Source organism: Microtus ochrogaster, chromosome 8, assembly GCF_000317375.1.
Source record: "Microtus ochrogaster isolate Prairie Vole_2 chromosome 8, MicOch1.0, whole genome shotgun sequence".
NCBI classification, from domain to species: domain Eukaryota; kingdom Metazoa; phylum Chordata; class Mammalia; order Rodentia; family Cricetidae; genus Microtus; species Microtus ochrogaster.
Genome location: NC_022015.1, coordinates 72,127,295 through 72,155,096, shown reverse-complemented (window position 1 = coordinate 72,155,096; position 27,802 = coordinate 72,127,295). Strand labels below are relative to the sequence as shown.

At 48.5% G+C, this 27,802-nt stretch overlaps 2 protein-coding genes across 3 annotated transcripts in view; one reads left to right on the top strand and one right to left on the bottom strand.

The window, feature by feature from the left end:
- The window catches only part of Sec31b (SEC31 homolog B, COPII coat complex component), a 28,180-nt gene extending 7,155 nt beyond the window's left edge, over positions 1-21,025 (top strand). The window contains exons 3-25 of the mRNA XM_005352339.3: positions 2,066-2,261; positions 2,446-2,541; positions 4,017-4,160; positions 4,512-4,654; positions 5,602-5,701; positions 5,802-5,963; positions 6,479-6,613; positions 9,396-9,626; positions 11,541-11,615; positions 11,851-11,952; positions 12,218-12,317; positions 12,840-13,018; positions 13,253-13,379; positions 13,939-14,084; positions 14,744-14,917; positions 15,393-15,554; positions 16,705-16,879; positions 17,610-17,924; positions 18,160-18,218; positions 18,444-18,569; positions 18,822-18,938; positions 19,514-19,585; positions 19,784-21,025. Of these exons, the coding sequence (XP_005352396.1) occupies positions 2,066-2,261; positions 2,446-2,541; positions 4,017-4,160; positions 4,512-4,654; positions 5,602-5,701; positions 5,802-5,963; positions 6,479-6,613; positions 9,396-9,626; positions 11,541-11,615; positions 11,851-11,952; positions 12,218-12,317; positions 12,840-13,018; positions 13,253-13,379; positions 13,939-14,084; positions 14,744-14,917; positions 15,393-15,554; positions 16,705-16,879; positions 17,610-17,924; positions 18,160-18,218; positions 18,444-18,569; positions 18,822-18,938; positions 19,514-19,585; positions 19,784-19,963 (3,316 nt within the window). The 3' untranslated portion in view covers positions 19,964-21,025. The remainder of the gene's footprint in view (positions 1-2,065; positions 2,262-2,445; positions 2,542-4,016; positions 4,161-4,511; positions 4,655-5,601; positions 5,702-5,801; positions 5,964-6,478; positions 6,614-9,395; positions 9,627-11,540; positions 11,616-11,850; positions 11,953-12,217; positions 12,318-12,839; positions 13,019-13,252; positions 13,380-13,938; positions 14,085-14,743; positions 14,918-15,392; positions 15,555-16,704; positions 16,880-17,609; positions 17,925-18,159; positions 18,219-18,443; positions 18,570-18,821; positions 18,939-19,513; positions 19,586-19,783) is intronic.
- Positions 20,842-27,802, bottom strand: part of Wnt8b (Wnt family member 8B) — a 26,100-nt gene continuing 19,139 nt past the window's right edge. The window contains exons 3-6 of one of the 2 annotated variants that reach the window (XM_013348208.2): positions 26,424-26,549; positions 25,571-25,713; positions 24,916-25,410; positions 20,842-20,865 (exon numbers count right to left, since the gene is read on the bottom strand). In XM_013348208.2, coding sequence (XP_013203662.1) covers positions 20,842-20,865; positions 24,916-25,410; positions 25,571-25,713; positions 26,424-26,549 — 788 coding nt within the window. Of the gene's footprint in view, positions 20,866-24,864; positions 25,411-25,570; positions 25,714-26,423; positions 26,550-27,802 lie in introns of those variants that run through there. The other variant, XM_005352340.3, reaches the window with a different exon arrangement.

Below are 27,802 nucleotides of genomic sequence, written 5' to 3'. Positions count from 1 at the left end.
GTAGACCAGGCTGGTCTCGAACTCACAGAGATCCGCCTGCCTCTGCCTCCCAAGTGCTGGGATTAAAGGCGTGCGCCACCACCGCCCGGCAGGCCTTCTGGTTTTCAAGTGTTTCCCTGTGGGGCTTTGTATAAGACCCAAACTTTTTGTAGGAGACCCAGGGTTTGACTTTTTCTTTTATGCAAAATTCTGGCACTAGTTTTTTTTGTTTTTGTTTTATAAGCATCCTAAGAAAGCCAGAAAAATGTTTCCTACTTGGGGTATTTAGTATTTGTGCCTCTGTATCTCAAAGCTGGCCCATTGTAATTACATGCTCATTCCAGTGGGCCAGCCATATGGGAAAGACAGGGTGATGGGGGGCCCTAGGGTTTTCTCATTCCCAGATGCGGCAACAGTTGTTCCAGGGAGCCTGGTTCTAGTTCATACAGGGTGGGCTCTGGGGTGAGATGGGCTGGACACTAAACCTTGCCTCTCTTAGCTTCGTGAAGATGAGCTGATGTACAATACGGAAGCTTATAACTTCTCCAAGCTTCCTTTCCTTAACTTGAAATTGGATATAATAGAACCTCCTCATAGAACTGCTTGTAACATGAATAATGAAAACCCAGAGACAGATATTGGGGTTCAAGCTGAAGATCAGAAAAGCAAAGCAGCCAGCCACTAGCTCTTACCTCTACCTTAAACTGAAATGGTGATACTGCCTCCACGATCCTCAGAATGAGTCTGAACTGAGACCTCCTCCGTTTTATATTCCTCTGTAGTGCTGGGATTAAAGGCGACCAGCACCTGGTCTCTGCGGCTAACTAGTGTGGCTGCTGGGATTAAAGGTGTTTGCTTTTCCTGCCTGGTCTGTAAGGCTGACCAGTGTGGCTGTTTTACTCTCTGATCTTCAGGCAAGCTTTATTTATTAAAATACAAATGAAATATCATTACACCTGCCAAACGTTAAATTAGTGAACACTTGTAAAACACTTAAAAGACTACCTGTTACATGACAAGTAGTCAGTAACTGAGGCTGACTTTTTCTTTCTTCCTTTCTTTCTTTCTTTCTTTCTTTCTTTCTTTCTTTCTTTCTTTCTTTCTTTCTTTCTTTTTATTTTTCGAGACAGGGTTTCTCTGTGTAGCTTTGGAACCTGTCCTGGAACTTTCTCTGTAAAGGCTGGCTTCAAACTCACAGAGATGTGCCTGCCTCTGCCTCCTGAATGCTGGGATTAAAGGTGTGCACCATCACTGCCCAGCTTGACTTTTTTTTTTTTTTTGAGACAGGGTTTCTTTCAAGCAGTCCAGGCTGGCCTTGAACTTGCTTATATAGATGAGGATAGTTTTTAATTTCTGATCCTCCTGCCTCTAACTCCCAAATGCTGGGATCACAGGCAGGAGACACCATGCCTGGTCAGGTTGTATTGTTTTACTGTTTGAGCTGTGAGGACCAAGTGATGTACTCTATATGAAGTAGTTATCATGGTGTTTATGTAGTTTCTGTGACCTTAAAAACAAGCTGGGCATGGTGGCACATGCCTATAATCCCAGCACTCGAGAGACAGGCAGATCTAGAGAGCAAGTTCCAGAACAGCCAGGGATACACAGAAAAACCAAAACCATAACAAACAAACACATAAATAAATAAAACAAAAAGCAAATGCCCAGCATAATGACACACACCTTTAATCCTAGCACTCAGGAGACAGAGGAAGGTGGATACTCTATTTTTTTGAGACTAGACTGATCTGAAGAGCGAGTTCTAGGACAGCTAGGGCTACACAGAGAAAACCAGTCTCAGAAAAACAAAACCAACCAAACCAACAACACAAAACCAAAATAAACAAAATACTCCCATATTACCCAAGCAGTGGCTTTCTGGATTCTAGTTTAACATAGACAAAATATTTTTATCTAAAGAAAGGGCAAGTCCGGGCAGAGGAGACTTCCCTTCTGGGTTTGGAGAATAAGGAAAGCAAACAAACAGATACAGGCTTGGGCTGGGGAAGCCTACAGGATAGTAGATACAGGCAAAGATGTCTGTCCTCTGCATACTGTTATGTAACTAAATTATTTTCCTTTGTAGGTTTCACAAGTTAATCTGGGGAAGCTTTGGCCATGGGCTTCAGGAAAGTGCTGGGGTTATTGCCGGTGGTGGAGACAATGGCTTGCTTACTCTGTACAGTGTGACCCACATCCTTTCTTCAGGACAGGAGCCCTTGATTGCCCAGAGACAGAAACACACAGGGGCCGTCAGGGCCCTGGACTTCAATCCTTTCCAGGTACTGTGTTCTAGTTGATCTGGTCAAGGCATGGTGTGGCTTGTCTGAATGGACGCATTCTCTTCTGGCATCCAGGCTGGAGCTATGGGAGAGGCTGTGTTCCCCAAATGTGGTCTCCTCCTTCTCTCTTTCTGAGATGGGAGGGGAGTCTTTAGAAATATCTTTTATATTTATCCTTATACAGGACAATCTCCTGGCTTCAGGAGCCAGTGATTCCGAAATCTTCATTTGGGATTTGAACAACCTGAGTGTTCCAATGACCCCTGGATCCAAGTCACAGGTGAGGAGGCTCCCACCAGCCTCGGGCTGTGGATGGCTTTGTGTGTGCAGCTGGTTTTCTCAGGTAAAATTTTGAATTCTGGAGCCTGCGGCATACCAGTGATTTCAGGCTTTACCACTGGAGGGCAATAAAACTCCACAGATAGACACAGACACTCTGCTAGCCACCGAAGAGTCAGGAGAGAGGGTATGCCTAGAAGTTGGTCCATGGTGGTCACTAGCTGTTTAGAGAATTCCTGGAAGAGAATGAAGGGCAGGTGTGCCTCTGGGCAGGCCCTTCGGTCGGCCCGGAGCTGGCTTGTCTTCTTGCATTTCTCTGCCTTTGCTTTATTGCGAAGTGATGTCAGTTGGCTATCCCTTGGTGGCCTAAGAGATTCGCATATTTTTCTCTGCTTCACTTTTTCTGGGGCTCTTCATGTTTGTTTTTCTCCTCCTCTCCTCTGTCCTAGAGAGGGGGTTATTTTTCACTCTTGACGCTATACTTTTAAGAGAACTCATGGAGTAGAGATAAACCCAGGTGTGCTAGCTGGGCCCTCCCATTTCCATAGCATTATCGTTATTAAAAATAATTTTTTATTTTACATCCCAGTCACAGTTCCTCTCCCTTCTCGTCTCTCAGTCTCTCCCTCTCGCCCCACTCCTTGTTCCCACACCCTCAATCCACTCCTCCTCCATTTCTGTTTAGAAAAGAGCAAGTCCCCACGAGTATCAACACAACATGGCATAGCAAGTTGTAGTAAGACTTGTATTAAGATTGTATTAAGGTGGAGCATGTATTAGGGTTGAGCAAGGTGATCCAGCATGTAGAAGAATTCAAATAATCCAAATCTATCACCCTGCACAAAGCTCAAGTCCAAGTGGATCAAAGACCTCAACATAAATCCAGATATACTGAACCTGATAGAAGAAAAAGTGGGAAATAATCTTGAACACATTAGCACAGGAGACAACTTCCTGAACAGACCACCAATAGCACAGGCACTAAGGTCGAAAATTAATAAATGGGACCTCAGGGCTGGAGAGATGGCTCAGTGGTTAAGAGCACTGACTGCTCTTCCGGAGTTCTTGAGTTTAATTCCCAGCAACCACTTGGTGGCTCACAGTCATCTATAATGAGGTCTGGTGCTCTCTGCTGGCTCGCAGGCATACATGGAAGGAATGTTGTATACATAATAAAAAATAAATAAATCTTAAAAAAAAAAGGGCCAAGTATAAATGGGACCTCATAAAATTGAAAAGTTTCTGTAAAGCAAAGGATGCTATCAATAGAACAAAATGGCACCCTACAGAATGGAAAAAAGAGTACTGTACCAATATCTTAAAGCATCTTTCTGGGAAAATGTACCCTCAGCTCCTGAGGCTGTCTTAGTGGGAGGAACCTCTTGTCTCCCTTGGGCTTTGTGTTGAGAGGAACAGAACGGTAGTTGTCACTGAATCGGGTTATGACAGGTTGTCATCTTCACTATCTTGTCTCAGAGCCCCCCAGAAGACATCAAAGCACTGTCATGGAACCGCCAAGTCCAGCACATTTTGTCTTCTGCTCACCCCAGTGGCAAGGCAGTTGTGTGGGATCTCAGGAAGAATGAGCCCATCATCAAAGTCAGTGACCACAGCAGCAGGGTGAGCAGTGGTCAGAACACAGACCTGGACCCTGGCTCCTCTCTGTGCCAGACAGTTGGAACTGCTCTTGCCCAGGCCAGGGATCCATTTTCAAGTGTTGGGAGTGTGGATTCAGCCCCAAAGCAGAGTTTCTATTAGAGTGACTGCTTGGGAAGCTAACCAGATGACCTGGAGTCTCATAGCATGCCTTGCTTGATCATGTTGTTACTTATACTCTGATGGCTTGGTTGTTTCCAGCCAGATAGAAGAGACCAAGATACCCTTGGAGTAGTCTCATTGCTACTGGGCAGAATGGGTTCATAGTCTGAGAGGTTAGGTTATATCAGACATCAAGGTCTACTTTGTCCACAGATGAACTGCTCAGGCCTGGCTTGGCACCCAGACATAGCCACCCAGTTAGTGCTATGTTCAGAAGATGACCGGCTTCCAGTGATCCAGCTGTGGGACCTGCGTTTTGCTTCCTCACCCCTGACAGTGCTAGAAAGCCACAGCAGGTAGACGTAGGAGGAGGCCACTTGTTTGTCCTGGCCACCCAGAACCAAAATAACCACACAGAAACTATATTATTTAAAACGCTGTTTGGCCCGATAACTCTAACTTCTTATTGGCTAACTCTTACATCTTAATTTAACCCATTTCTAGTAATCTGTGAATCAACACATGGCTGTGGCTTACCAGCTAAAGTTCTGTCTGGCTTCAGCAGAGGCTACATGGCTTCTCTCTCACTAGGCCCTCCTTTCTCCCAGCATTCAGTTTAGTTTTCCCCACCTAGCTCTATTCCCTGTGCAGGCCCACGACAATTTCTTTATTATCCAATGTTCTTCACAGCATGCAGAGGGGAATCCCACATCAAGTACATCTCCAACCCATGCACACACTTGGGCCTCATCTTAGTTATTAATGTCTTCCATGTCTTCAAAGCCTTTGCAGAGAGCACAGCCAATACTAGCTTTCTCTCTAAGAGGAGTTCCTTTGGAGCTTGCGGTCATACATGCTTGCATGAGGTCAACCTCAGTTGTTCCTTAGTAGATGTCTACTTGTTTTTTTGAGACAGGGTCTCTCACTGAGTCTAGGCTCTCCAACTGGGAAATGTCAGATGGTCAGTGAACCCCAGGGATCCTTGTGATTCTGCCTGCCCAGTGCTGGGATTATATGTATTACCTTGTCAAGCTTGGTTACATGGGTGCTAGGGATTAATCTCAAGTCCTCATGCCTACATCTGGCAGATACTCACTTTTCACAGTGCTGTTTTCATCTTTTAAAAATTAATAGTTCACCAGCCTGGTCTACAGAGCTAGTTCCAGGACAGGCTCCAAAGCCACAGAGAAACCCTGTCTCGAAAAAGCAAAAAAAAAAAAAAAATTAATAGTTCATCTGTTTTGGAGATCTGAGCATTATCTAAGGTGTATAAGGAACCTACTGAGCTGGTTTTCATTTTTAGGGGGATCTTGTCGATGTCATGGAGCCAGGCTGATGCTGAACTGCTGCTTAGCAGTGCCAAAGACAACCAGATCTTTTGTTGGAACCTGACAAGCAGTGAGGTAGGCTGGTCCTTCTATGGACACGCTGTGATGGAGATGTGGCAGTAGAGGGACCCCAGCTATTCCTGAACTGCTGCTAATGGCTGTGCTCTCACGGCAGGTGGTGTACAAGCTACCCACACAGAACAGCTGGTGCTTTGATGTGCAGTGGTGCCCTCGGAACCCTCCTGTGTTCTCTGCTGTCTCCTTCGATGGCTGGATCAGTTTGTACTCTGTGATGGGTAGGAGCTGGGAGGTCCAGCAAATGAGGCAGGCCGACAAGGTTTGAAGGGCTTGGTAGAGAGTGCTGGAGGGAGGCACTGTCTGTGTTTTAGGGAAAAGAGGACACATAGCTTGGGAAGAAATGGGAGTTATTGAAGAGAGGGAGACCAGGCTGTGGGTTTTAGAGGGCTATAGCTTGCATTAATATTCGACTTCCTGGAAGGAAGTCAGTTTTTGCTACAATATAAAGAAAGTCATTGGCTTAACGCTTGTTATTCATTCTGAACCGCTATTTTGGATCTGTTATCTCATAGTATGGGCTGGTATAACTCCTTCTATGCTGTACACCTGCTTTATGTCACAGTCCAGTGCTGACTTTAAATATAGCTTTCCAAGAGGCTCACACATCTGAATCCCCCATTGGCTTCCACTCTAATCCCTGTCTCCTAGACTATGGCAGTCTTCATTTCCTGAGCAAACTGGGCACCACAGGGATTCATCCCAAACTGAGGTTGGAGGTAGAGTTCCTCCTTGAGAAACTCTTAGGTTGGTGACACAAGTGTCCTTTCCCTCTAGATTTCCTCCTCTTTTAGCAAAGGCCAGCCTCTCCCAGTGCTGCAGGTGCCTGAGCCAGTGGCCCAAGGCTCGTTAATGCCTCCCTTGAAGAAGCCTCCCAAGTGGATGAGGAGGCCAGCCGGCGTTTCATTTGCTGTAAGTGTTGCTCATGTGTGCTGTGTGTGTGCAGTGCCTCTCCGGTGCTCATCAAGGAGCTAACTTCAGGAGATTTGTTCTCGGTGTCTGTCTCGCTCCACCTCTCAAGCAGAGGGTTAATCTAGCTTCTCCTTTGAATGTCATCATTCTGCAACCTGATTGACCTGCCAATCCTATCTTTAAAAAAAAATCTGCTGCTTTAGACACTCGGCTTATTTCAGCCCGAGATTCTACCCGAGATTTCCATAACTCTTAAATATCTGGACTTGTGGCAAGAAATGCAAGGAAGGAAAGAAAAAAAAAGGTAGATTTTATCCTGTCATTCCTGTACTTAAAAGTTTTGAGCCCCCCCCCCCCCCCGCCTTATAGGCTTAAGGCTGTGCAACCATGGGGCTCCATTGACCTTCCCAGTTTCTTTTCCTCTCTCATTCCCATGAGTTCCTTGTGTTTCAGTTACATATGATTCATTTCTGCCCTATGAACAACTCCTCATCTCTCGTGTGTCTGATCCTTCACCTTCTCTCCTGTGCCCACTGAATGCCACAGTGGACTTTGAGGACCTCCTACTTAAATACCACATCCTCCATGATACTTGTTCTTAGTTAACAGCCTCCATTCTATAGAGATTCGTATTCCTGTAATTCTATATTCTGTATAATATAACATAAAACATATGGAGACCCTGCTAAGTAATAGATTCTGCAAGGCTAGGAAGTGCCTTGTTGATTTTCATATCCCCAGAGGAGAGCCCTCTAGTGTGAATAAAGGTCACTTGAGGATCTTACTAAAACTCAAGTTCTGGTTCAGTGGATCTGATGTAGGGCTCAAGATTTCCAGTTTTCCAGAAAGTTCCCAGATGGTATGTTTGTTTACAGCTTGAGGACTAGCAGTTTGAGTAGCAAGGAGGCCCTGAAGCACCAAACACACTACTTTAGATAGTAGGTTTGATTTGAAAAAAGATGTATAGGAGGAGATGTTCATGTTTAGAGTCAGCAGTTTTAATATAAAGGTGTGACTTAGGAATGTCTTTATAAAAGAAGAGTAGGCATGGGGATCTAACTCATTGGGAGAGTGCTTGCTTAGCATGCCCATGGCCCTGGGTTTAAATGCCTCACACCACCACCACCAGAAAGGGCAGGGACAGTGAGGTGAAGAGCTCTTGTCATAGCTCTGAGGCCAATTAGTTAGACGACTCTGAAGAAGTCATTTAATCCCTCAGGACTTCAGGATTTTATTTGTAAGACAGAACTAGTGGTGCCTGCCCAGCATGCTGTAACACTGTCAAATACTTTGCCAAGTATAATCATTTAAATGGCTTTGTTGAGCACTAAGTTATGCTCTAAAGTTTGTTCTGTAAGTGATATAATTATGACTATAAAAGTCACTAAGCGAGTGGGATGTAGGAAGGGAAATAATGGTGTCATTGTCTGGGATGTGGCCTGGTGACTGGAGAACTTTCCAGAAGCTGTCCTGTGTGGACAAGATTGAGAATGGTTGGAGAAAGTATTGCTAAACCTTTGATTTTGTGCCATCTGCTTGATAAAAAGTGTCAGATTTGACTGACTGGATACCTCAAGTGGAGTGGTGGTGTAAGGTCAAGGCACAGAAGCGGGGATGAACCAGTCATTTCGGGAATGTGGAGCAGTCACATAAATGATCAAGAAGAAAGATGCTGGGATAGACATGTTTGTTCCTAACTTTTTGGGGTTTTTTGTGCATGCCAGAGGAGTGCAAGTGTTCTCCTGTGGTCTGTCAAACAGACAGCCTGGGGGTAGCAACAGGGTTGTGTGAGCAATAGGACAGGCTCTAAGCTTTGGATTGGAAGAGTGGAAAAAGACAAAGGCTAGCAAGCACTTCTGGTAATGTAGATGTGCTAGCAAAGGGTGTGGGAAAGAGAGTGTCTGCATTGGAGACACTGAACAATAAGCTTGGTGGTGGTGGTGTATAAAGGTATATATAGCCTGTGATGGTACTGCCTTCTTTGTGCTAGGTGCCTGAGAAATGGTCTTGGGAAGTGGGAGAGAGTACCATGTGGTGACATTTTAAGCTTGTGATAGTAAGATTGCTATTATAATAATTGTGATTATAATGAGGACCCATTTGGCACTCAATTCCTGGTCCTGTTCCATCCTCGCAATTTTCTGTTAGTTTTCCATCTGTCTTGGTTGCTGTTTTGTTACTGTGAACAAACCCATGATCAAGCCAACTCATATTTTTTTTAAAAAAAGAAAAGCATTTTAATTGAAGTTTGCTTACAGTTTCAGAGGGCTAGTCCATTATTATCAAGGTGGAGGAGCATGACAGGATGAGGAGCATGGCAGGATGAGGAGCATGGCAGGATGAGGAGCATGGCAGGATGAGGAGCATGGCAGGATGCAGGCAGACATAGTAGCTAAGAGATCTACACCTGGATCTGTAGGCAGCAGGAAGAGAGAAAGCTACTGGGCCTGGCTTGGGCCCTTGAAACCTCAAAACCCACACTTCCTCCAACAAGGTCACACATACTCCAGCAAGGCCATCCCTTCCAATCCTTCCCACTCCTTAATGTACAAGCATTCAAATATCTGAGCTAATGAGGACTATTCTCATTCAAACCACTACACTATCCAAGGCTTGCCCAACAGCTAGCCTTCTCTCTCTGAATCCAAGGCTTGCCCAACAGCTAGCTTTCTCTCTCTGAATCCAAGGCTTGCCCAGCAGCTGGCCTTCTCTGAAATCTTAAGTGGGTGTTAGCTATTGGCTTGAAATTGTAACCTTTTCCTTTTTTACATTTCCTCACCAGTTTGGGGGAAAGCTGATTACCTTTGGCCTTCCCAGCAACCCTGTCCAGCAGATGCCACAGCCTTGTCCCCGCCCTGTCTACATCAGTCAAGTCATCACAGAATCAGAATTCCTGACGCGGTCAGCTGTGCTGCAGGAGGCCTTGGGATCCGGGAATCTCCTTAGTTATTGTCAGAGCAAGATCCAGCAAGCTTCCCCACCCTGTGAGAAGATGCTCTGGCAGTTCCTGAAGGTGAGAGGCTGAAGGCTGCCTGCTGTCCCTAAAGTCCCAGAACTCTAGCCTTATCACTCCAGGAGATGTAGCCAGCGTCCCATTCAAGACTGACACGTTCAAGAAGCCCATCCCCTGACTCGATTTTTTTTTTTTTTTATGTTTTCTGGACACAGGGTCTTTATCCTTTACCTTTATTTTTTCTAGAGACTCAAAGGCCACTTGAAAAGATGGCAGAGGGCGGGGGTTACTGCTATTGTTGGTGTCCTGGATATTTTACCACCCAAGGCAAATGCTTTCACAGTATCATCATGCCAAAAGGAAGATTCACTGGAGGGATACATGGACATAAGGAGTTTGGGGTTTGTTTGATGTAACCCAGGGCAGGTCCCTATTGGTCCACTCTACTTTAGCCCCAGGGATGTAGTTCTAGTCTTTGCTGTGTCAAGTTATATAAACATGGAGGAGTTTGTGCTTGTCAGCAGATGCGAAAACTAGCTGTGGCAGAGTGCTGGCCTCGTGTGTGAGGCTTGGTACTACAACTATCTCTCTCTCACACACACATACACCTGAACACATACAAAAGCACATGTGCATACACTCACACACATGTGCCTATACACACACCCACACAAAATAAGTGAATAAATGTAAACTAAGATATCCAAACTGTCCATCGTGATGGTTTCTGAAGCTGGGTGTGGAGGGCCATTTCCGAAGAAAAGCATGGTGTAGCAAGAATAAATAAAGCCCAGGGACAGATATCAATATGAAGATCAGAAAAGCAAAGCAACCAAGCCAGTAGAGAGCTCTTACCTCTAAGTGATCCTCAGATGAGCGTTCCTGTCTCATCCTGGTTTATATTCCTCTCTAATGCTGGGATTAAAGGTGTGAGCCACCATCACCTGGATCTGTTTCTGCATTGATCTTGTGTAGCCCAGGGTGGCCTTGAACTCACAGAGATCCATCTGCCTGGGTCTCTCAAATCCTAGGATTAAAGGTATATGACACCACTGCCTGGCCTCTAGTAGCTTAGTTTTACCTTCTGGTCTTCAGGCAAGCTTTATTTATAAAACATAAATAAAATATCACTATAGCATGGAAGGAGGGGGAAGTCAAGAGATTGTCAGATTATATTCAGAATCTATTATTCCTTGTGGAAGATACCAAGAATGGAGGTCAGCTCACCCAGCTTCTTGGCCCTTGGTGTCTGGATTCTGAGTGGGATGCTGACTTTATGCATTGTACCTATGTGTGCATCTGCTAGTGTCTTCTCAACTCTGTGTTTAGATTCCCAAGACCACTGTAGTTACACGTGGTATCTGTCAGTCTCCTCAGAGGGTTTGGAGACCAGAGCATAGCTTATCCCAGGGCAGTGCCAGTGGCACCCTCCACAGTCTTTTCAGTAGTTCATGCAGCACTTCAAAGTTGCCTGTCGCTCCCCACATGGACCAGCTGCAAGATGACCCAGCTGGATACAAGCAGATGTCTAAGGTGCCCTCACTTAGAAATGCTCAGGCAGGAAGGCCAAGGGTCAGTTTCAGAGTCCGCAGAGGGATATGTCCAGTAACCAGAGTCTGTGAAGGCAAAAAAAACCTGACATGGTGTCCGTGTCAGTTGTTTATGGGTTGCATAGTTCCAGGCCAGATGCAATAACCAATCAATCACAAGCCTCCATCAGATTACCAGGGTAATTGGGTTAGAGAGTCAACTGAAGGCACAATTCTCATGTAGACGTGGCAAAGTGTTGTGATAATTCTGTTCACAACCCAGCACCCAGATGTGAGGAAGAACGGTAAGGGGACATCACTGTTGTGAGGGTACGTTTGGTGGCACGTATTTGAGGGTACACTCGTATAGCTGTCCATCATGGTATAGGGAGAGGGTCATCCACACTCATTTAACGAAAGTGTTTCTGTTTTTTTCGGTCCTTAGGTGACCTCAGAGCATGACTCTAGGCTGCAGTTCCTCAGGCTATTAGGGTTCAGCAAAGATGAGCTTCAGAAGAAGGTAAGCCTTTCACGTCTGAAGCATGGCATAGAGAGCAGATAACCCCGCTGGCGGGCTGTCCCAGTCACCTGGCCACAATTCACCACAGATGTGTATTTTACTTCCTTGAAATAGCCTTTTCTCCAGAAAAATTGGAGAAGAATCTTGGAGAGTGTAGTGGGTGTGGATGGGGGAGGGGCAGAGACCTGTGGGAGCCTACCCAGAAAGGGTGGCATTCAACAGGCTCTCCTCGCAGGTAGACGCGTGCTTGAAGAGAGACTTGAAGTCAGAGGGAAGCCCTTCTCAGCTTGAGGCAGTTGACCTCAAAAGCGACAGACCCCACACCTTTTGTCACAAGGTATGGTAGGAGGCCAGGCCACCTGACTTGAGGTGGCAGAGCAGACGTGTTCCTTGCTGGCCTTTCACTTGTTCTTGGTAAGCTTCTGGAGAAGTCTTTGCTCTCTTGGAGTGAGACGAGCACACAGAGTCACAGGGTACTTCCCAAACCTCCTTGTCTGTTCCTTAGTTTTATCCACTAGGGCTCAGATAGTAGAGCTTTGGTGAGAGCATGTGCTGTTTTCTGATTTCGGTTCCTACAGTCACATCTGTCCTTCTGTGTACAGGCCTCCAAACACACCGCCAAGGAAGCCTCTGCATCCTCAGCCTTCTTTGATGAGCTGGTTCCTCAGAACATGACTCCATGGGAGATCCCCACAACAGAAGGTACCCTGGTCTGGGAAGCAGGTGGGCTCAGAGTTTTTGGTTTTAGGAGTCCCTTATTGTCTGCTGCCTCCCACCTAAAACCTCAACTACAGGTAGCTCTTTTACCAACTAGAACATTCTCTAGTCAGAGTCTAGATGGGTGCTGCCTATGGATGGCCTTCTGCTGTGGTCTTTTTCCAGCCCCTAGTTTTCTTGTTAAAATGACTGCAGCCTTCCTCATGCTAAGCAAGCACACATTGTGCCTGGGATCCTGCACACGAGGCCCTCTCTGTTCTGAATCCTATTTTAGAAAGTTACAGTTGGACCAGCACACCCTGGGACACTGTTTTGTTGCCAGAAATGAAACGTGTGAGTTTCATGGAGCCAGGCAGACTGAACTAGAGATAGAGTTTGCAGACAGGCCTCCAAACACATCCTCAGCCTTCTTTGAAAAGTTGGAACCGAATGGGGAGGTAATGCGGGCTGGGGGACAAGACGTGAGGGTGTGAGGGCCGGCTAATGGGGTGGGGGCTCTGTGCGCAGACTCTGATGGACTCCTAAGCCAGGCCCTGCTGCTCGGGGAGCTTCGGCCTGCGGTGGAGCTGTGTATGAAGGAAGAACGCTTTGCTGATGCCATCATCCTGGCTCAGGCTGGGGGTGTGGAGCTGCTGAAGTGGACACAAGACCAGTACTTGGCCAAGAGGAGAACCAAAATCTCTCCGGTACTGCCAATCACGCAGTAGAGGAAGGGATGGGATTGCTTGGGCCTGGACAAGTGGAGGCCCATGCCTGGGCCTGGTGTTTGGAGTCTTCCTCCCTATGCTAACAGCCTCTACTTCATTGCCAGCCCTGCTGAGGGCTCTGACATGAATGGCTTTCTTAGAACGTCCCTGCGTGTGACAGCTACTGACTGTGCTGGATGGAAGGCTGAGGGTCTCTCTCTCTGCCCAGTACAGCTTCTGGCCTGTGTTATAAAGAAGAACTGGAGAGACCTGGTATGTGCCTGCAGCCTGAAGAACTGGAAAGAAGCACTGGCCTTACTACTGACATACTCAGGGCCAGAGAAATTCCCTGAGCTCTGTGGTATGTGTGATTCCCACACATGGCAACAGACTTATGCAAGGAGGAGGCAAGGGTCCATGAGCCTGGACCCTGGAGGCGGGGCTCAGTCAGGAGACAGGGATGGTAGCCTCTCATTTCCTGGAGTGTCACGGTGTTCTCTATTCCGCTGTCACATCTGTGGCAATTCCTTTGCCTTTCTCTGTAGAGCAAGGTTAATCTGAGTTAGCTTTTTCTTTAAAAGATTTCATTTTTATTTATGTGTATGAATATTTTGCTTACATGTATATAAGTGAATGTGTACGCCTGGTCTCCATGGAGGATGGAAGTAGACAGATCCCCTGGAACTGGAGTTGTAGGGAGTTGTGAGCCGCTGTGTGGGCTCTGGGAATTGAAGCCTCACCCTGTAGAAGAGCAATGTGTGCTCCTCACCACGGAGCCATCTCTCTGTCCCCCTGAGTCATCTGGAAGCCATTCTAGACTCTCGCATCCCAGCTCACAGAAGCCCACTTGTTTCCAGTCAAGTGAAGAAAGAATAGCACAGGGAAGCCGTGCTCTTAATTGAGTCTGCATCTCTCCACAGACATGCTGGGAGCTCGAATGGAACAGGAGGGAAGCAGGACACTCACCTCTGAAGCCACACTCTGCTACGTGTGCTCAGGAAGTGTGGAGCGTCTGGTAGAGAGCTGGGCAAAAGTCCAGCAGGCCTCCTGCCCTCTGGCTCTGCAGGTACCTCTTCTCTGCAGGGCTCTGATCACTCCGGGCTCTTCGGGGAGACATATCCCTAGTGGTAGGGATGTGCAGATAAGAGAAGAGAGCCACCTGGAGCCGAGTGTTAGGAAGACAGAGCCCTCCGTGGCAGATGCCTTCTCCAAGGATGGACTCACAGCCTTATTCCCCCGGGATGCTGAGCTTGGGCGTGAGCCTTCATAAGCCTTTCCCATCCAAGGGTTCGTCATACAAGACAATTTAATATTTGATTAGTACTTTCTATGAGACATCCTATAGATCTGAACGGTATCAGGTGCTCTGTGGGCAAGCAGAGAAGGTGAAATCATAGCCGTGTGAGGAGACCAGAGACTCACAGGAAACAATTAGTTTAGCAGAGTCTGGTTGATGACACAATAGCAAAAAGGGACCAAAAGTGGCAAGAAGAGACAGAGGGGCATAAGAATCCAAGACCTGGATGCAGCCCATCAATCCCAGTCTTAACAGGCTAGGAAGTGAGGCCTTCCTATCATGTCTCTTACACGTGATCCTCTGCTGCCTACACCATGGTGTGTCCAGGTGCTCTACTTTCCATGGTATGATCTTCCTGGGTGAGCCACCTGGACAGAGCAAGATGTACTTGGAAGACGTTTTGATAACCTTTATCCTTGTCCCTGTAGGACCTGATGGAGAAGGTGATGGTCCTTATCAGGAGCTTGGAGCTACTGCAGGGTTCTGACAAAGTGAGCCCAGGTCCTGCCACAACCTACAGGCTCACCCAGTATGCCAATCTCCTGGCAGCCCAGGGTAGCCTGGCCATTGCCATGAGCTTCCTACCCAGTGACTGCACCCAGGTGAGAGTGGCCATGATAAAGGCCACATCTTCTTATTCCTTCATCGAACACTGAGCACATCCATGCTTTAGGCACTGTGCTAACACCGCAGCTCCTGGAGAAATAAGGTTCCTTAGGCAGCTCGCAGTCTGGTGGGAGAGATCAGGTCAGTGACTTAAATAGTTATAACAGAAGATTACACTAAGCTCTGTGGCACCTCAGGGAAGAGGCAATCTCTTCTGGGGAAGTGAAAGAAGGTGTTCTGTGGTTAAACAGTTGAGCTGGACCTTCGAAGAGAAGTGCCTGTAGGGCACTCCTGGCCAGAGCATAGCCAGGAGGGAGGCATGCGAGTGTGAGGCAGGGATTAGGGAACCTTGGGTCTCTTGAGGTTACTGAGGAATAGAGAGAGTAATCCAAAGCTTGTTGACTGAGGCCAAGCTTGTAAGATGTGTGCTTGTTTTAGTTTCCTAACTGCGCTTCCTTATCACAACTTTAGCCCGCAGTTCAGCAGCTGAGAGATCGGCTTTTTCATGCCCAAGGTTCTGCTGTCCTGGGCCAACAGGCTCCAACTTTCCCTTTTCCCCGGGTTGCTGTAGGAACTACCCTCCACCCAAAAGAGACGTTATCATCCAGAATGGGATCCCAGCCTCGTCACCAGGTAAGAACTTATTTGTTAATTCATTTATTCATCCGTTCAGAAGTGTTTATGTACCAGGCATGGTTATAGACTCTTGGAATATTTTAGTGAACAAAACCAGCTGAAAATTCCTAGGTTTCAATTACTTTTCTAGTAACTGTTTATTGAACAAATACTAGGTTCTTAGAACATGAGACACAAACTGTAATCTTTGCCCTCAAGTAGTTCATCTAGTGGAAAGATAGAAGTTGTCTTAGTTAGGGTTTCTATTGCTGTGAAAAAACACCATGACCAAAGAAACTCTTATAAAGGAAAATATTTAATTAAAGTGGCTTACAGTTTCAGAGGTTTAGTCCATTATCATCATGTTGGGACATGGAAGCATGCAGGCAGACAATGATACTGGAGAAGGAACTGAGAGTTCTATATCTGAATCCACAGGCAACAGGAAGTAAACTGTGTACTGCTCTGAGAGTAGCTTGAACAAAAGAGACCTCAAAGAGCACCCCCACAGTGACACACTTCCTCCAACAAGGCCACCTTACTCCAATAAAGTCGCACCTCCTAATAACGCCATTCCCTTTGGGGACCATTTTCTCTCAAACCACCACAGATGTATTAAAAATGCAGTAGGATTCAGAATAGTCATGATTCAGTATGGCAGAGTGTTATGGGACTATATAGAAGAAAAAGAAATTTTCTCTGTGTGTGTGTGCGCATGCACACACACATGTACGCGTGTGGGGATGCATATATGTCATATGCATGTGTAGGAGTCAGAGGACAAACTGGGAACCAGTTCTCTCCTTCCCTACCATGTATATCAAGCTATCTACCAGCCCTTGATTAGATACTAAAGATTAATTTGTTTAGACAAGGGAGTGGGCACATTAAGTCTGTTTCAGGCACAGGGGACAGATGTGCAAACATACCAAAAAAAAGAGAGAGAGAGAGAGGAAACAACAGCTTTTTTGAGGAACTGCTAAAACTTCAATGGGTTGTAGTCTTGGGATGGAGTTGAATAGAGGAATAACAGGTGGGAAGTAGAGGACTGAGAATCTGGCATCTTGTCCGAAAGAACTTAGGCTTGACCCTGGTGTTGCTCCAGAGAGGGCGCCTGGAAGAAATGTCTATACCGCACCAGCTCCCTGGCCCTTTCTTCTCTTCACAGGTCCCAGCCCCATCTGGAGGGCCCAGGGCCACAGCTCAGCCATCACTGGTGATGCCCTTCACATCCTCTCATCCCAGCCCTTCTCAGGGTTCACAGTCACCATCTACAGGTGACTACAGGGTACCTGGGCCCCAGGCAACCATTCCTCTGCATTTTGGCCCTGGAATAAGGCCCGGTGAGTAAGCAAAGCTCTCTTCTGGCAGACTAAAGAGGTTTCCGGAAAGACAGACAGACTGCCTCCTTAGTCCACGTTCACAGTGCCTAGAGAGAACATTGTTTTGTTTGGGAACAGGATCTTCTGTAGCCCAGGCTAGCCTCATAATTGCTGTGTAGCTAAGGATGACCTCAAACTGATCCTTCTGCTTCTCCCAAGTGCTGGAATTACAGGAGTATACCCAGCTTGTTTTGTCTTTTTAATAACTTTTTACAATTCTTATTTGAGGAAATTGCTTTGAGATTGAACTCTGAATTCCTAATAGTGTCTTTTACTGAATCCCTTTCATATTGTCTCTCTCCGTGTGTGTCTCTCTCTGTCGCTGTGTCTGTTTTTCTCTCTGGTCAGTATATCAAAGTAGTTACATCAGTCATCTCAAATCACTAATATTATCTTGAGGGTCAAATAAGGACTACAGTTAAAAGCACTTTGAGAACTGTAGATTTCTCTCTACATGTGCTATCAGTTCCTTGTTACTGTCAGTTGTGGGTTTACAACATATTTTGGGATGAATTCTTCCTTGGTTTCAAACTGGTCTCGAAGGCCCTTGCCTCAGCCCCCAGGGTCACTACAGCTGTGCCACCACACCTGCTCTTTTATTTTGTGGTGCTGACCTGTTCCTGCATGATATTCCGGGAGTCTCTCCCGAAATCGGTCTGATGATGCACCATCCATTTCTACCCTCCTTCAGCTTCATCACAGCCACAGCTATTTGGAGGACCCATTGTTCAAGCTGCAAACCCGGCTGGATTCTCTGGAGTGTGGCCTCTTCCTTGTCCCCTTCCGCTCATGGCATCCCCAGACACGGTGCAGCCTGGCTCCCCCCTGCTGCCCGAGGCTGCTAGACTTCTCCCTCCACCTCCTATGGGACCACCAGGTCCCAGCCAGCTGAGCTCCCTGCCCTCAGCCTGTCCTGTCAGGTTCTCCATGGCTTATCCTCCTGGAGGGCCAGGGGCTTCCTGCTCCACTACCCTCCCGAGCACTGGCATCTTGCCTCCTCGTCCAGGTCAGTCTTTCCATAGCTTCTTCTTGGGAGGGGGGGGGGGTCATTGCATCCTCTCCTCCCGTTCCTACCCCTGCTTTGGGAGTCTTTCTTCCTCTAAGGCCCCTGTCAGCTACGAGTGTGACTGATTTACAGAGGGAGGTATGGCAAACTCTGAAATAACTTTTCCAGCTTTTAGATAAATGTTTCTAACGTCCTTAACCATGTCACTAAAATCCCCCATATTTTTGTTCTTTAGGACCCCAGGATGCCTGGCAAGTTGCTCCAGCCACCCGGGAAAACCTCCAGAGGAAAAAGGTCACCGCACCTTTCCCTACCCAGTGACCCACTTTCTAGTCCATTAGGGTTTCAGGGTCACCCTCCCTGTTTTTACTCTTCTCCGAGTTTGTGCTCTCAGCAGCTCCCTCCTCCCCTCCCACACACATCTGTTTCCCAGTTCCCTACTCACCATGCTGTCTCTGGTTCAAAATCAGAGCTGTAGTATCTCCTCGTTCCCTCATATGCTTCTCTTTATCTCGCTAGTTGCCTGAGACAGTTGTGCCTCCAGCACCAATTACAGCTCCAGTCAGGAGCCTTGGCCCTCAGCCACGACAGGCCTCTAGTGTAAGCTGGTCTCCTCCAGGAGCCCCTAGAGAAGGCAGCCTGCAGGTGAGTCCCCTCCGCTGAAATGCTTTCCAGCACTACTTGGGCAAGAAAAGTGAGATCCTAGAAACTGAATTCCTTGTTCAAGGTAGAAGTAACCTTTGAGCCTGAGGATGTCCTTCCTGCAGAGAAGGCGAGAGGTGGCTCTCAGCTCTGCCTTGAAGGGAAGCATGGCCTTCAGTCACAGGGGACTAAGCCTTAGGGAGGACATGAGGACAACTTGCCTCCAGTTCTTCCCCACGGTTTCCTCATTAACAGCCTCAGCAGCTGCCTCCCGGGAAGACAGAAAGGAAGGAGATGCCCCCAGAACACCAGTGCTTGAAGGACAGTTTTGAGGCGCTTCTTCAGCGCTGTTCCCTGTCTGCCACGGACCTGGTGAGTCTGACCTTCATACAGCACCTCCTCGCATGCTCAGTAGGCTCCCAGTGCCGCAGAGGGAGGTCAGTTTCCTTACTGTCCCCACACAGGGATTGTATCTTGTACTTGTTTGATGTCCAAATGAAGTAGGGGAGGGCTCGGAGTCTGCCCTAAGTCCCATTTCTCAATAGCAGGGCCTAAGAGCATGGGGATTTACAATAGCATGGCGTATTAGCAAATGGGTCGAGTTGGCAGAGAAGACTGCCATTCACTCACTAGCTGTGTCAGCTGAGCAAGTCTCTTGCCATCTTTGGGCCTCTGCTTGTCTGTGAAATAAAGGAAATGGCACTGTGCCGCAGTCTAGCTGTTGTATCTAGTGGGTGTTTACAGTGCGGTACAGTATGCGCCTCAGGGGAGGGTCAGAGACGAGTGTTTATGGTGCAGTACAGTATGAGCCTCAGGGAAGGGTCAGAGACGAGTGTTTATAGTGCGGTACAGTATGAGCCTCAGGGAAGGGTCAGAGACGAGTGTTTATAGTGCGGTACAGGTGCAAGCCTTAGGGGAGGGTCAGAGTTCATTTTTTCTCCCTGCAGAAAACAAAAAGGAAGTTGGAGGAGGCAGCCCAACGTCTAGAATGTCTATATGAAAAACTCTGTGAGGGGACAGTAAGTACCTGACTGACTGCCTCTGCCTGGGGCCTCTCCACTGCCACCCACAGTCAGAGGAGGTCCAGTGCCCCTTCCATGAGGCTCAGAGCCATCTTCCTGAACGTGGGTCTGGGACTTGAGTGCTCTGATACTTTCCAACTGTCAGGGTGGGGGCTGGGCTGGACTCATCTAATCTAAGGGTCAATCCCTCCACAGCTCTCACCGCATGTCCTGGCTGGGCTCCATGAAGTTGCCCATTGTGTGGATGTAGGCCACTTTGAACAGGGCCTGGCAGTGCATGCACAGGTGGCGAGCTGCAGCAGCTTCAGCGAGGTATCCAGCTTCATGCCTGTTCTGAAGGCTGTCCTCACCATCGCACACAAGCTGCAGGGCTGAGCCAGCAGCCTCCCTACCAGGAGGCCATTTCCGCTCTTCTTGAGCTCCTGGCGGCAAGGGAGAGTTTCTCAGCAGACTGTGTTTAGCTCCCAGTCCTCTTCCCTTGCTGCCAGGTACGTGAGGCTGAGGGCTTGGCTCCAACCAGCTGAGTGCCTGTTTCTTACCCTTTGCCTGCCCACCTGGGGCTTTCTCTGGGCCTTTCAGCGGGGAGGTAGAGTGGAGTCAGGTGTTACTTTCCTAATGGCAGTCCTGCAGGGCCTGCACCAGAGGGTCTCACATGGGCATGTTCTGTTGGGATGGCTTCAGAGAGGGTAACGTGTCATTAGTTCAGTCTGTCTCTGCCGTGACTCCTCTGATAGCTCTTTTTCGGTCCTTTCTCTAACTACTTCCCCCTGCCTCTGTCTTTATATTTTAAGGTTCACATTTATTGCAGCCTCAGGGATCTGGAGAAAACTGGTTAATGTTCACTTTTTCAACAAGTCATGGACGTGAGGATTGGGTGTGGGTGTTGAGCAAAATCGAGAGAAGAAACTGGCCCTTTAAAAAATGGAACTTCCCATGTCTTAGCATTCCTCAGAGCTGACTGGGTTGGGTGGCAAGGGGAAGAGGTGCAGTGAGACTATGAGGGAAAAGCCTGTGGAGCAGCGGCTCTCACCTGTGGGTCACGACCCCTTTGGGAATTGAGTGACTCTTTCACAGGGATCCCTAAGAACATGGGAAAACATAGATATTTACATTACAATTTATAACAGTAGCAAAAGTAGTTATGAAGTAGCAGCAAAATAATTTTATGGTGAAGGCATCACACTGAGGAGCTGCATTAATGGTGCTGCATTACGAAGGTTGAGAACCACTGCGGTAGAGAATGACCCTTGACCCTAGGCTTGAGCCTGGCCCAAGGCCTTAAACTATCCAGTCTGATTTTTAAGCCCAGTTCTGAAATCACAGCCCTGCGTCCCCTCCGCTGCCTTATGTCTCTGAACTGCTTTCTCTGGCCACGTTTTCATGCTGACCTCTTAAACAGTACAATAAACTGATCTGCTTTCCAAAGTCCTTTCCCAATGCCTGTCTCCTCCGAGTCCTCCTTTGCTGATGTTTCCCTTTCTAAAACGCAGAGGTCTTGCTTCCTGTACTAAGGAAGACAGGGGAAAGGTCTGGGGAGAGATAAGAACTAAAATGTGGAGGAAAAGAACTTTTAAAAATTTATGTGTATGAAGCCGGGCGGTGGTGGCGCACGCCTTTAATCCCAGCACTCGGGAGGCAGAGGCAGGCGGATCTCTGTGAGTTCGAGGCCGGCCTGAACTACAAGAGCTAGTTCCAGGACAGGAACCAAAAAGCTACGGAGAAACCCTGTCTCGAAAAATCAAAAAAAAAATTATGTGTATGAATGTTTAACTTGCATATATGTCTGTGTACTATGTTTAGTATTTGGTGCCTACAAAAACCAGAAGAGGTCACCTAGTGGGTGCTGGGAATTGAACCCAAGTTCTGTGGAAGAGCAGCCATCTCTCCAGCCCAAGAAAATAATTTTTTTTAGCTTGTAGTCTCATGGACTTGTACTGCAGGCCTTTTCTGACAATGTCTGTAGGCACACTGCTGTGTGTGTGTGTGTGTGTCTGTCTGTCTGTGTCTGTCTGTCTATCGGTCTGTTCTTCTGACTGTCTCCATCTGTGCCTGACAGTTAGCTGCAGGGTTTCCCCTACACCACTTCAGGGCCGAGCTCAGCTGCACAAAGGGCCTGGGTGTGAAGCCAGGGGGTAGCAGCCCTAATCCTGTTGTCGATCCCATCATGTCTGCAGGCTAGATGTGTGTGTTTGGGAGGGAGGGATTGTTAGGCAGTATTTGTTTGTAAAGCCACTTGCTCTTCAGATAATACTTGTGCTAACTTCTATTGATGAAGCAGTGTGAGCCCCAGCAAAGTCCTTTCCCAAAGTGTCTTTGAAGCCAAGAGCCCATTGAAGGGAAGAAAGGCCGGGAGAGGGGATTAGTTTGTTCAGCAGCTGTGAATTTCAGTGGGAGGTTGATGAACTCTGAAGTCTTTGTTTAAATTAAAGGGGTGGGGGCTGCTGCTGGAGCAAGAGCCCCACTTGGGGCCCTGAACTAACACAAGGAGAAGTCTGAGCTGCAGGGAGCTGTGTACTGACTGCGGAGACTTTTCCCAAACACTTTCGGAAAAGGTGTTGTGAGGAGAGAAGGGGGCGGAGTGGCGGATTAACATGTGAAATGAAGTTTTCATTGACTCCAGCGGGGGTAGAAGGCTGTTTTAATGGCATTTTGTTCCCCTATTTTCTCTTCTTGAGCTCTTTAGAGATATTGTTTTGCTAAGACAGGCTTTCTTCCCTCTTCTTTCCAGTCTGAGGATTGCCTCTATGGGAGCCAACATAAATATTTCTCCTCCAGGAATGTGGGTTAATTAAAAGGAAACGAATGACTGGAAGCATCCAATCCAGACCGACAATAGGCGAGTGCCCCCGCCTGCCCTCCCCTCCCACCACCACCCGCGCTACCAGCTTGCCAAGGACGACCCTTTCTCTCTTTGCACTGACCTGCTCCTAAGGCCAAGTGAGGCTGGGATTTTTTTAAAGAAAAGAAAGCCCGCTTGTGTGTAGGTTCACAGGCCAGGGGCAGGAAAGAGACAGTGTTTTGCTCACCCCACCCAGTGTTCTCTCAAGGCCTCCTCTACTCCTGTCCTCAGAGCGAGACAGATGGGCTCCTTGAGAGCACAGAGGAGGGAAGGGGCCTGGGTACTGTGCCACCCCACACTAACTTACAAGCCTGCTGGGCTTCTCACCGTCAGTTCAAATGTGTAGAGGAAAATTGACTAGCTGGCTTCAGAGCTGCCCAGCCTTCCCAGTAGCAGGCTAGAGTTGTCTGCAGAGCCGCAGGGATTTAGTGAAGCCAAGAAGCCTTGAACTGAGGGATGCTGACGGTGTTTTTAGCTGTGTCCACTCCAGTGTCTCTGCATGAACAGTGCATGGAGGTGGAGTGTATGGGGAGCAGTATTTCTTTATAGAACTGAATGACCTGGATGTCAGTCATACCCGCTTGCGAATACAAAGCAACCAATGAAAGAAATGAGTGTTTAGAGTTTAGAGTCTGACTTTTAAGTTCTGAACTTTGAAGCACAGTACTTCTACTTCATGCTGAGCGCTCTGGGAAATGCAGGTTCACTTTCCAACACCGAATCTTTATAGTTTTCAGTCACATGGCCAGCTTTCTTCTGTACGAGTAGCCGTTGGGTGAGACAGTGGGATTAACTATACTGTTGCTTGATTTGGGAAAAGAAAGGATAACTTGGGAGACTAAGAAGGCACAGATAAAAACTGAGGGAGGAAAAAAAAGGGCCTTCTACTGATAGAGCTGCAAGAGAAGTGGATCCCCTGTTAAAGAAGAGAAAAACGCCCCTAATTAAGTGTTGATAGGACCAGAAGCTGCATAGCAGTCTGACCTGGTCAGTGCCAGAGGCAGTCTCTACTCTTCAGGGCAGCCCCGGGGCTTTGGCGCTGCGAGCTCAGTGCTTCCTTTTGGAGAAGGGGGATGAAGTAAAGAATGTGGTTGGCTCTGCTCCAGAAATGTGGCTGCCCACACCCAGGACTAGCCTAGGGTGGGAGCAGCTATGGGGAAGGTCTGGGCTGAACTGGCTCTCCTGTTGCCAAGTCCCTATCTCATAAACAAGCCCCTGCTAGACTGCCCTTCTCCGAGGAAAGAACCTCAGATCCAGAAGCAGCAAGCTCATGGCTTCCAAGTGAATGCATTAGTGGAAGGTTTACGTGGGTGATTTACTAATCCCTGGCAGATTAACCTCAGTCAAATCAAGCTAACTACTTAGGCCATCAGGGGAGGCTCCAGGGAGATGGTATCCTGCCAAAGTGGGAGGGAGGAGAGAGAGCTTAGAAGTTAAGTTTCAACTTTGCCTTCCCCTCACCATCCCAGAGAGTTCAGGATTTGGGGGGAGGGGCACATATCAGAGACAGAAATAAATTAAAAGGTCAAGGGTTCTGAACATCCTATTAGCAACAATTTCATAGCAGGGGGATTACTTATCCAGGAAAGCATCCAAGGTTCTGAATCCTGCCTGCCCGTTTGAGAACCAGGTGATGGGGTGGGGCTCCTCCTCTCTAGGCCCTGCCTTTCCAGGTACAGACCCAAAGGGTGTCTTGGCTCAGTGTCTCAGCTCCTTTGGAGGAGGAGACAAGGCACACAGATGACTGCTGTGGCCAGGAAAGTTTCGCCAACCTGCCCACTGCCGACCTCTACCACCCAGACCTTCTGGGTGTGCCTGGAGCTTCTTTGGTGTTTAAGAAGGTCACTGCTCAGCTGATGAAGTACATCAGTGACGCGGGCTCTGGGATTCCCTCTTCCCCATATTCAAATGCTTTCTTGTTCCCAGCTTTTTTGTTTGTTTTGTTTTTTTTCCAGGCAAGTAGGGAAATGGGAAGACAAAGTGTTAGACTCCTGAGGCGTCAACCTCAGGGGATCTACGTCTAGACTGTAGGTCCTAGAGGCTCTGGCTCCTGGGAGGGAGGTGCAGCTGAGGTGGGCAGAAGGGCCATTGTCTTTACCTGGACTCTTCGTGTCTGAGAGGGTTCTTTCCTTGTCCCGGCCCGGTAAACTAGGTCCAGCATTAAGACAGCCCGGGTCCGGGGTAGGGTAGGGTGAGGTGAGGAGAATCGCCTGTTTTCGTCCTTTTCTCAGGAACTGTGCAGAATTTTAGAACAATTTGAGACCTAAGAGTGAACTACGAAGACCATACAGAGGAGTCCAAGAAACAGTTTAGAAGTGGCGCTCGGTGGAGACCGCGGCCTCTGCCTGTCAGGATCGCTGGGCTAGGGAGTGCGAGGTCCCCAATCTGGGTCCCTCTATTTCCGGGGATGAACAGGGAAAGAGGCAGGAGAAGACCCTTAGGGTTTCTTCCCAGGTTTGTGCGCAGCGCCTCTCGGCGGCCTCTCGGCACGGCTGCAGAAGTACTTGGTGACCCGCCGGCGGCACTGCTCGCAGCGGACCGCGCAGCACCAGTGAAACTTGCAGTTGCAGCTGGACACCGTCTCGGTGCGGCGCTCCTCCACCGCCAGCCCGCAGTCTCCGCATAGCCGGCGACAGCTGCGCCGCTCCCAGCGGCCCAGGGCACGCCCGCGCCGCAGACACTCTCGGCCCTCGGTGCCTTGCAGCCCCAGGGTCTTGTTCTCCAGGCAGTAGTCCGGGGAGTCCTCTAGGTGCACCAGCTCGCGCGTGGAGATGGAGCGGAAGGTGTCGGCGATGGCGCCACGGCCCGCCGCGCTGTTGCCCGCGCCCTGGAGCAGGTCCACCTTGAGCGCCGCGTGATACTTCTCCTTCAGGTGCGCGCCTACCTCCCGGAACTCCGGCAGCTGCAACCAGCAGGTCTGAGTGGTGCAACTGCCAGACACGCCGTGGCACTTGCACGTGCGTTTCATGGTGCCCTTGACCGCCTGGGGAAAGAGCTGCGCGTGAGCCGTCCTAGCCCGGAGGAATTGCAAAGCGCCTAGCTAGGGAGTAGCCAGCTGGTTGGGTAAAGTCTGTCAAAGAACCGAGGTGTTGGAGCTGGCAGAGGATGGAGCCAGCTGTCTAGTAAAGGGCTGCCGGACTTACCTTGCGGCCAGCCTCATTGTTGTGCAGATTCATGGCTGCCCGGGCATCCTGTCCTGTCTCCAGGGCATCCACAAACTGCTTGGAAATTGCCTCTCCGAAGCCCACGTTGTCACTGCAGCCTCCCCAGAGCCAACCTTGCCCTCCTGAAAAGGCAGGGGCAGGAAAAGCCATTAAGCCTACAACTTCCGGGGCTCCTGTTTCTAATGGGGTGGGGTGGTGGGATCTGTGGAGGATATTCTGGAATAGGAAAGGGTTAAGGTTAGTTGAGTGCCCTGTTTCTGGATTAGTTTCGATCTTGATTCGTTTTTGCCACCTTTTCTGTCCTCTTTCAGCCTGAGCCAATCCCCTCTCAGGCCTCCTTGACAGAACTAGTTGGCACATGGATTCTGCCTGCATGCTTCTCCACAGGAGAGGGCACGTGTCTGGTGGGTAGGCGGTTGGAGTCTGGGAAGGGACAAGAGTTCAACCTTTGAGAGAGAGGAAGAGGAACCAAACAGAGGTAATAATAGGGAGCCGGAAATGGAGTGAAAGGGCACAGAGGATGGGGAAGGCCATGGAAAGTCGTGGGATGAGGGATGAGCACAGGACAAGGCAACAGGAAAGGAAGTCCCCCTGTGAGTCTACATACGTGTTTAAGTTAAGGAAAATTTGGGGGGAGAGCAGGCCTTAAACTGCTCAGGCAGAGTTGCCACTGCAGTGTGTGGGGGCTGGAACTGGCTCGCCCTGCTCTGGCAGAATTTCCCCCATGTTTAGAAGAATACAGTTGTATTCCTCCAAGTCCCCACCATGCTTTTCGCTGTGTAAGTGAACTTCCACTCCTGCCTGCGCTCCCCATTCCCGCGTTTCTACTCACCCAGTTGTCCGTTTCGGGAGTCATCACAGCCACAGTTGTCAAAATCTCCAAGGCTGCAGTTTCTCGTCAGGGTGTACATGACTCCAGCAGAGCTGATGGCGTGTACAAACGCTGTCTCCCGGTTAGCTGGGGAGAAGAAGAGGTTGCAGCCCGAAGAAACGCTAATGTGCTACTTTCTCTTAGTGCCTCCATCACAGGCATCCTCCCCAGCTCTGTGGATCTCTCCTGAATCCTGTAGCCTGCCCCCTTTCAGGATCCCTCCCTCCCACTTTCCAAGTCACACATTTTGTGAGTGGTTGGCTAGCTCATAAATGATTTAGGTCGGAAAGAACCCGAGGAAGAAGAGATGACTCTGAAGGCAAAGAACCCAGCCCATTTCCTCCTGGAAAGTCCAGAAAGCATGTGTCAGTCTTGAAATGCTCCTCCAATGGGCCGCCTTCTCAGTACTACTTATCACCTCTATGGTAATCTGGTCTCCACATTTCTCCTGGCTCAACATCTCTAAGCCTGCTGAAAGGACAGACTGAGCAGGGTGAGGGTTTATGACCCTGCCCTACATCTTGGTATTGCTTCCAGTGTGAGGAAACCTTTGGCCAGCTGGGCAGCCTAGGGCAGTACAGGATGGGAGATGAAGCAAAGGGTATTAGACAGGGAGGGATAAAGCGAGAGAGAGAGAGAGAGAGAGAGAGAGAGAGAGAGAGAGAGAGAGAGAGAGAGAGAGAAGAAAGTAAAAACTTGTTATGTATGCGTGCTTCTTTGTCTATGTGAGTGTTTCTGAGGGTATCCATTGAGGCTAACGAGGTCTTTGGACCCCTTGGAACAGGAGACATCTGTGTGCAGGACTAGGGACTGAGGTCTCATGATTGAGCAGCAAGCACTCTTAACATTGGCGCCACCTCTCCAGTCCCGCTCCTGTCTTTCTGATTATTGCCTCCTGACTTTGTAAACTGTTAGGGAGTCTTTACTAACATGCTGTTCCTTTGTTTTCTTTTGTCTTTTAGTCTCTTTCCGTTTCTTTGTTTCACATGTTTGTTGCTTTTATGGTTGGTTTTTTGTTTGTTGGTTGGTTGGTTGGTTGGTTGGGTGGTTGGTTGGTTTGTAATTTTCCCAGTATTTTTCTGCCTTTCCATCTTCCTCAGTGTGGTGGTTTGAATGGGCATGGTCCCCATTGGCTCCGACATTTAAATACTTGGTCCCTGTTAGTGGAATTGTTTGAAAAGGTTTAGAAGGTACCACTTTGTTGGAGTGGGTGTGCCTTGTTTGAGGAGAAGTGTCACTGGGGGTGAGCTTTGAGGCTTCAGATGCCCACACTAGGCCCGGTCTCTCCCTCCGTGTCTATTACTATCTCAGTCTCTGTGTGTTTCTCTGTCTCTGTCTGT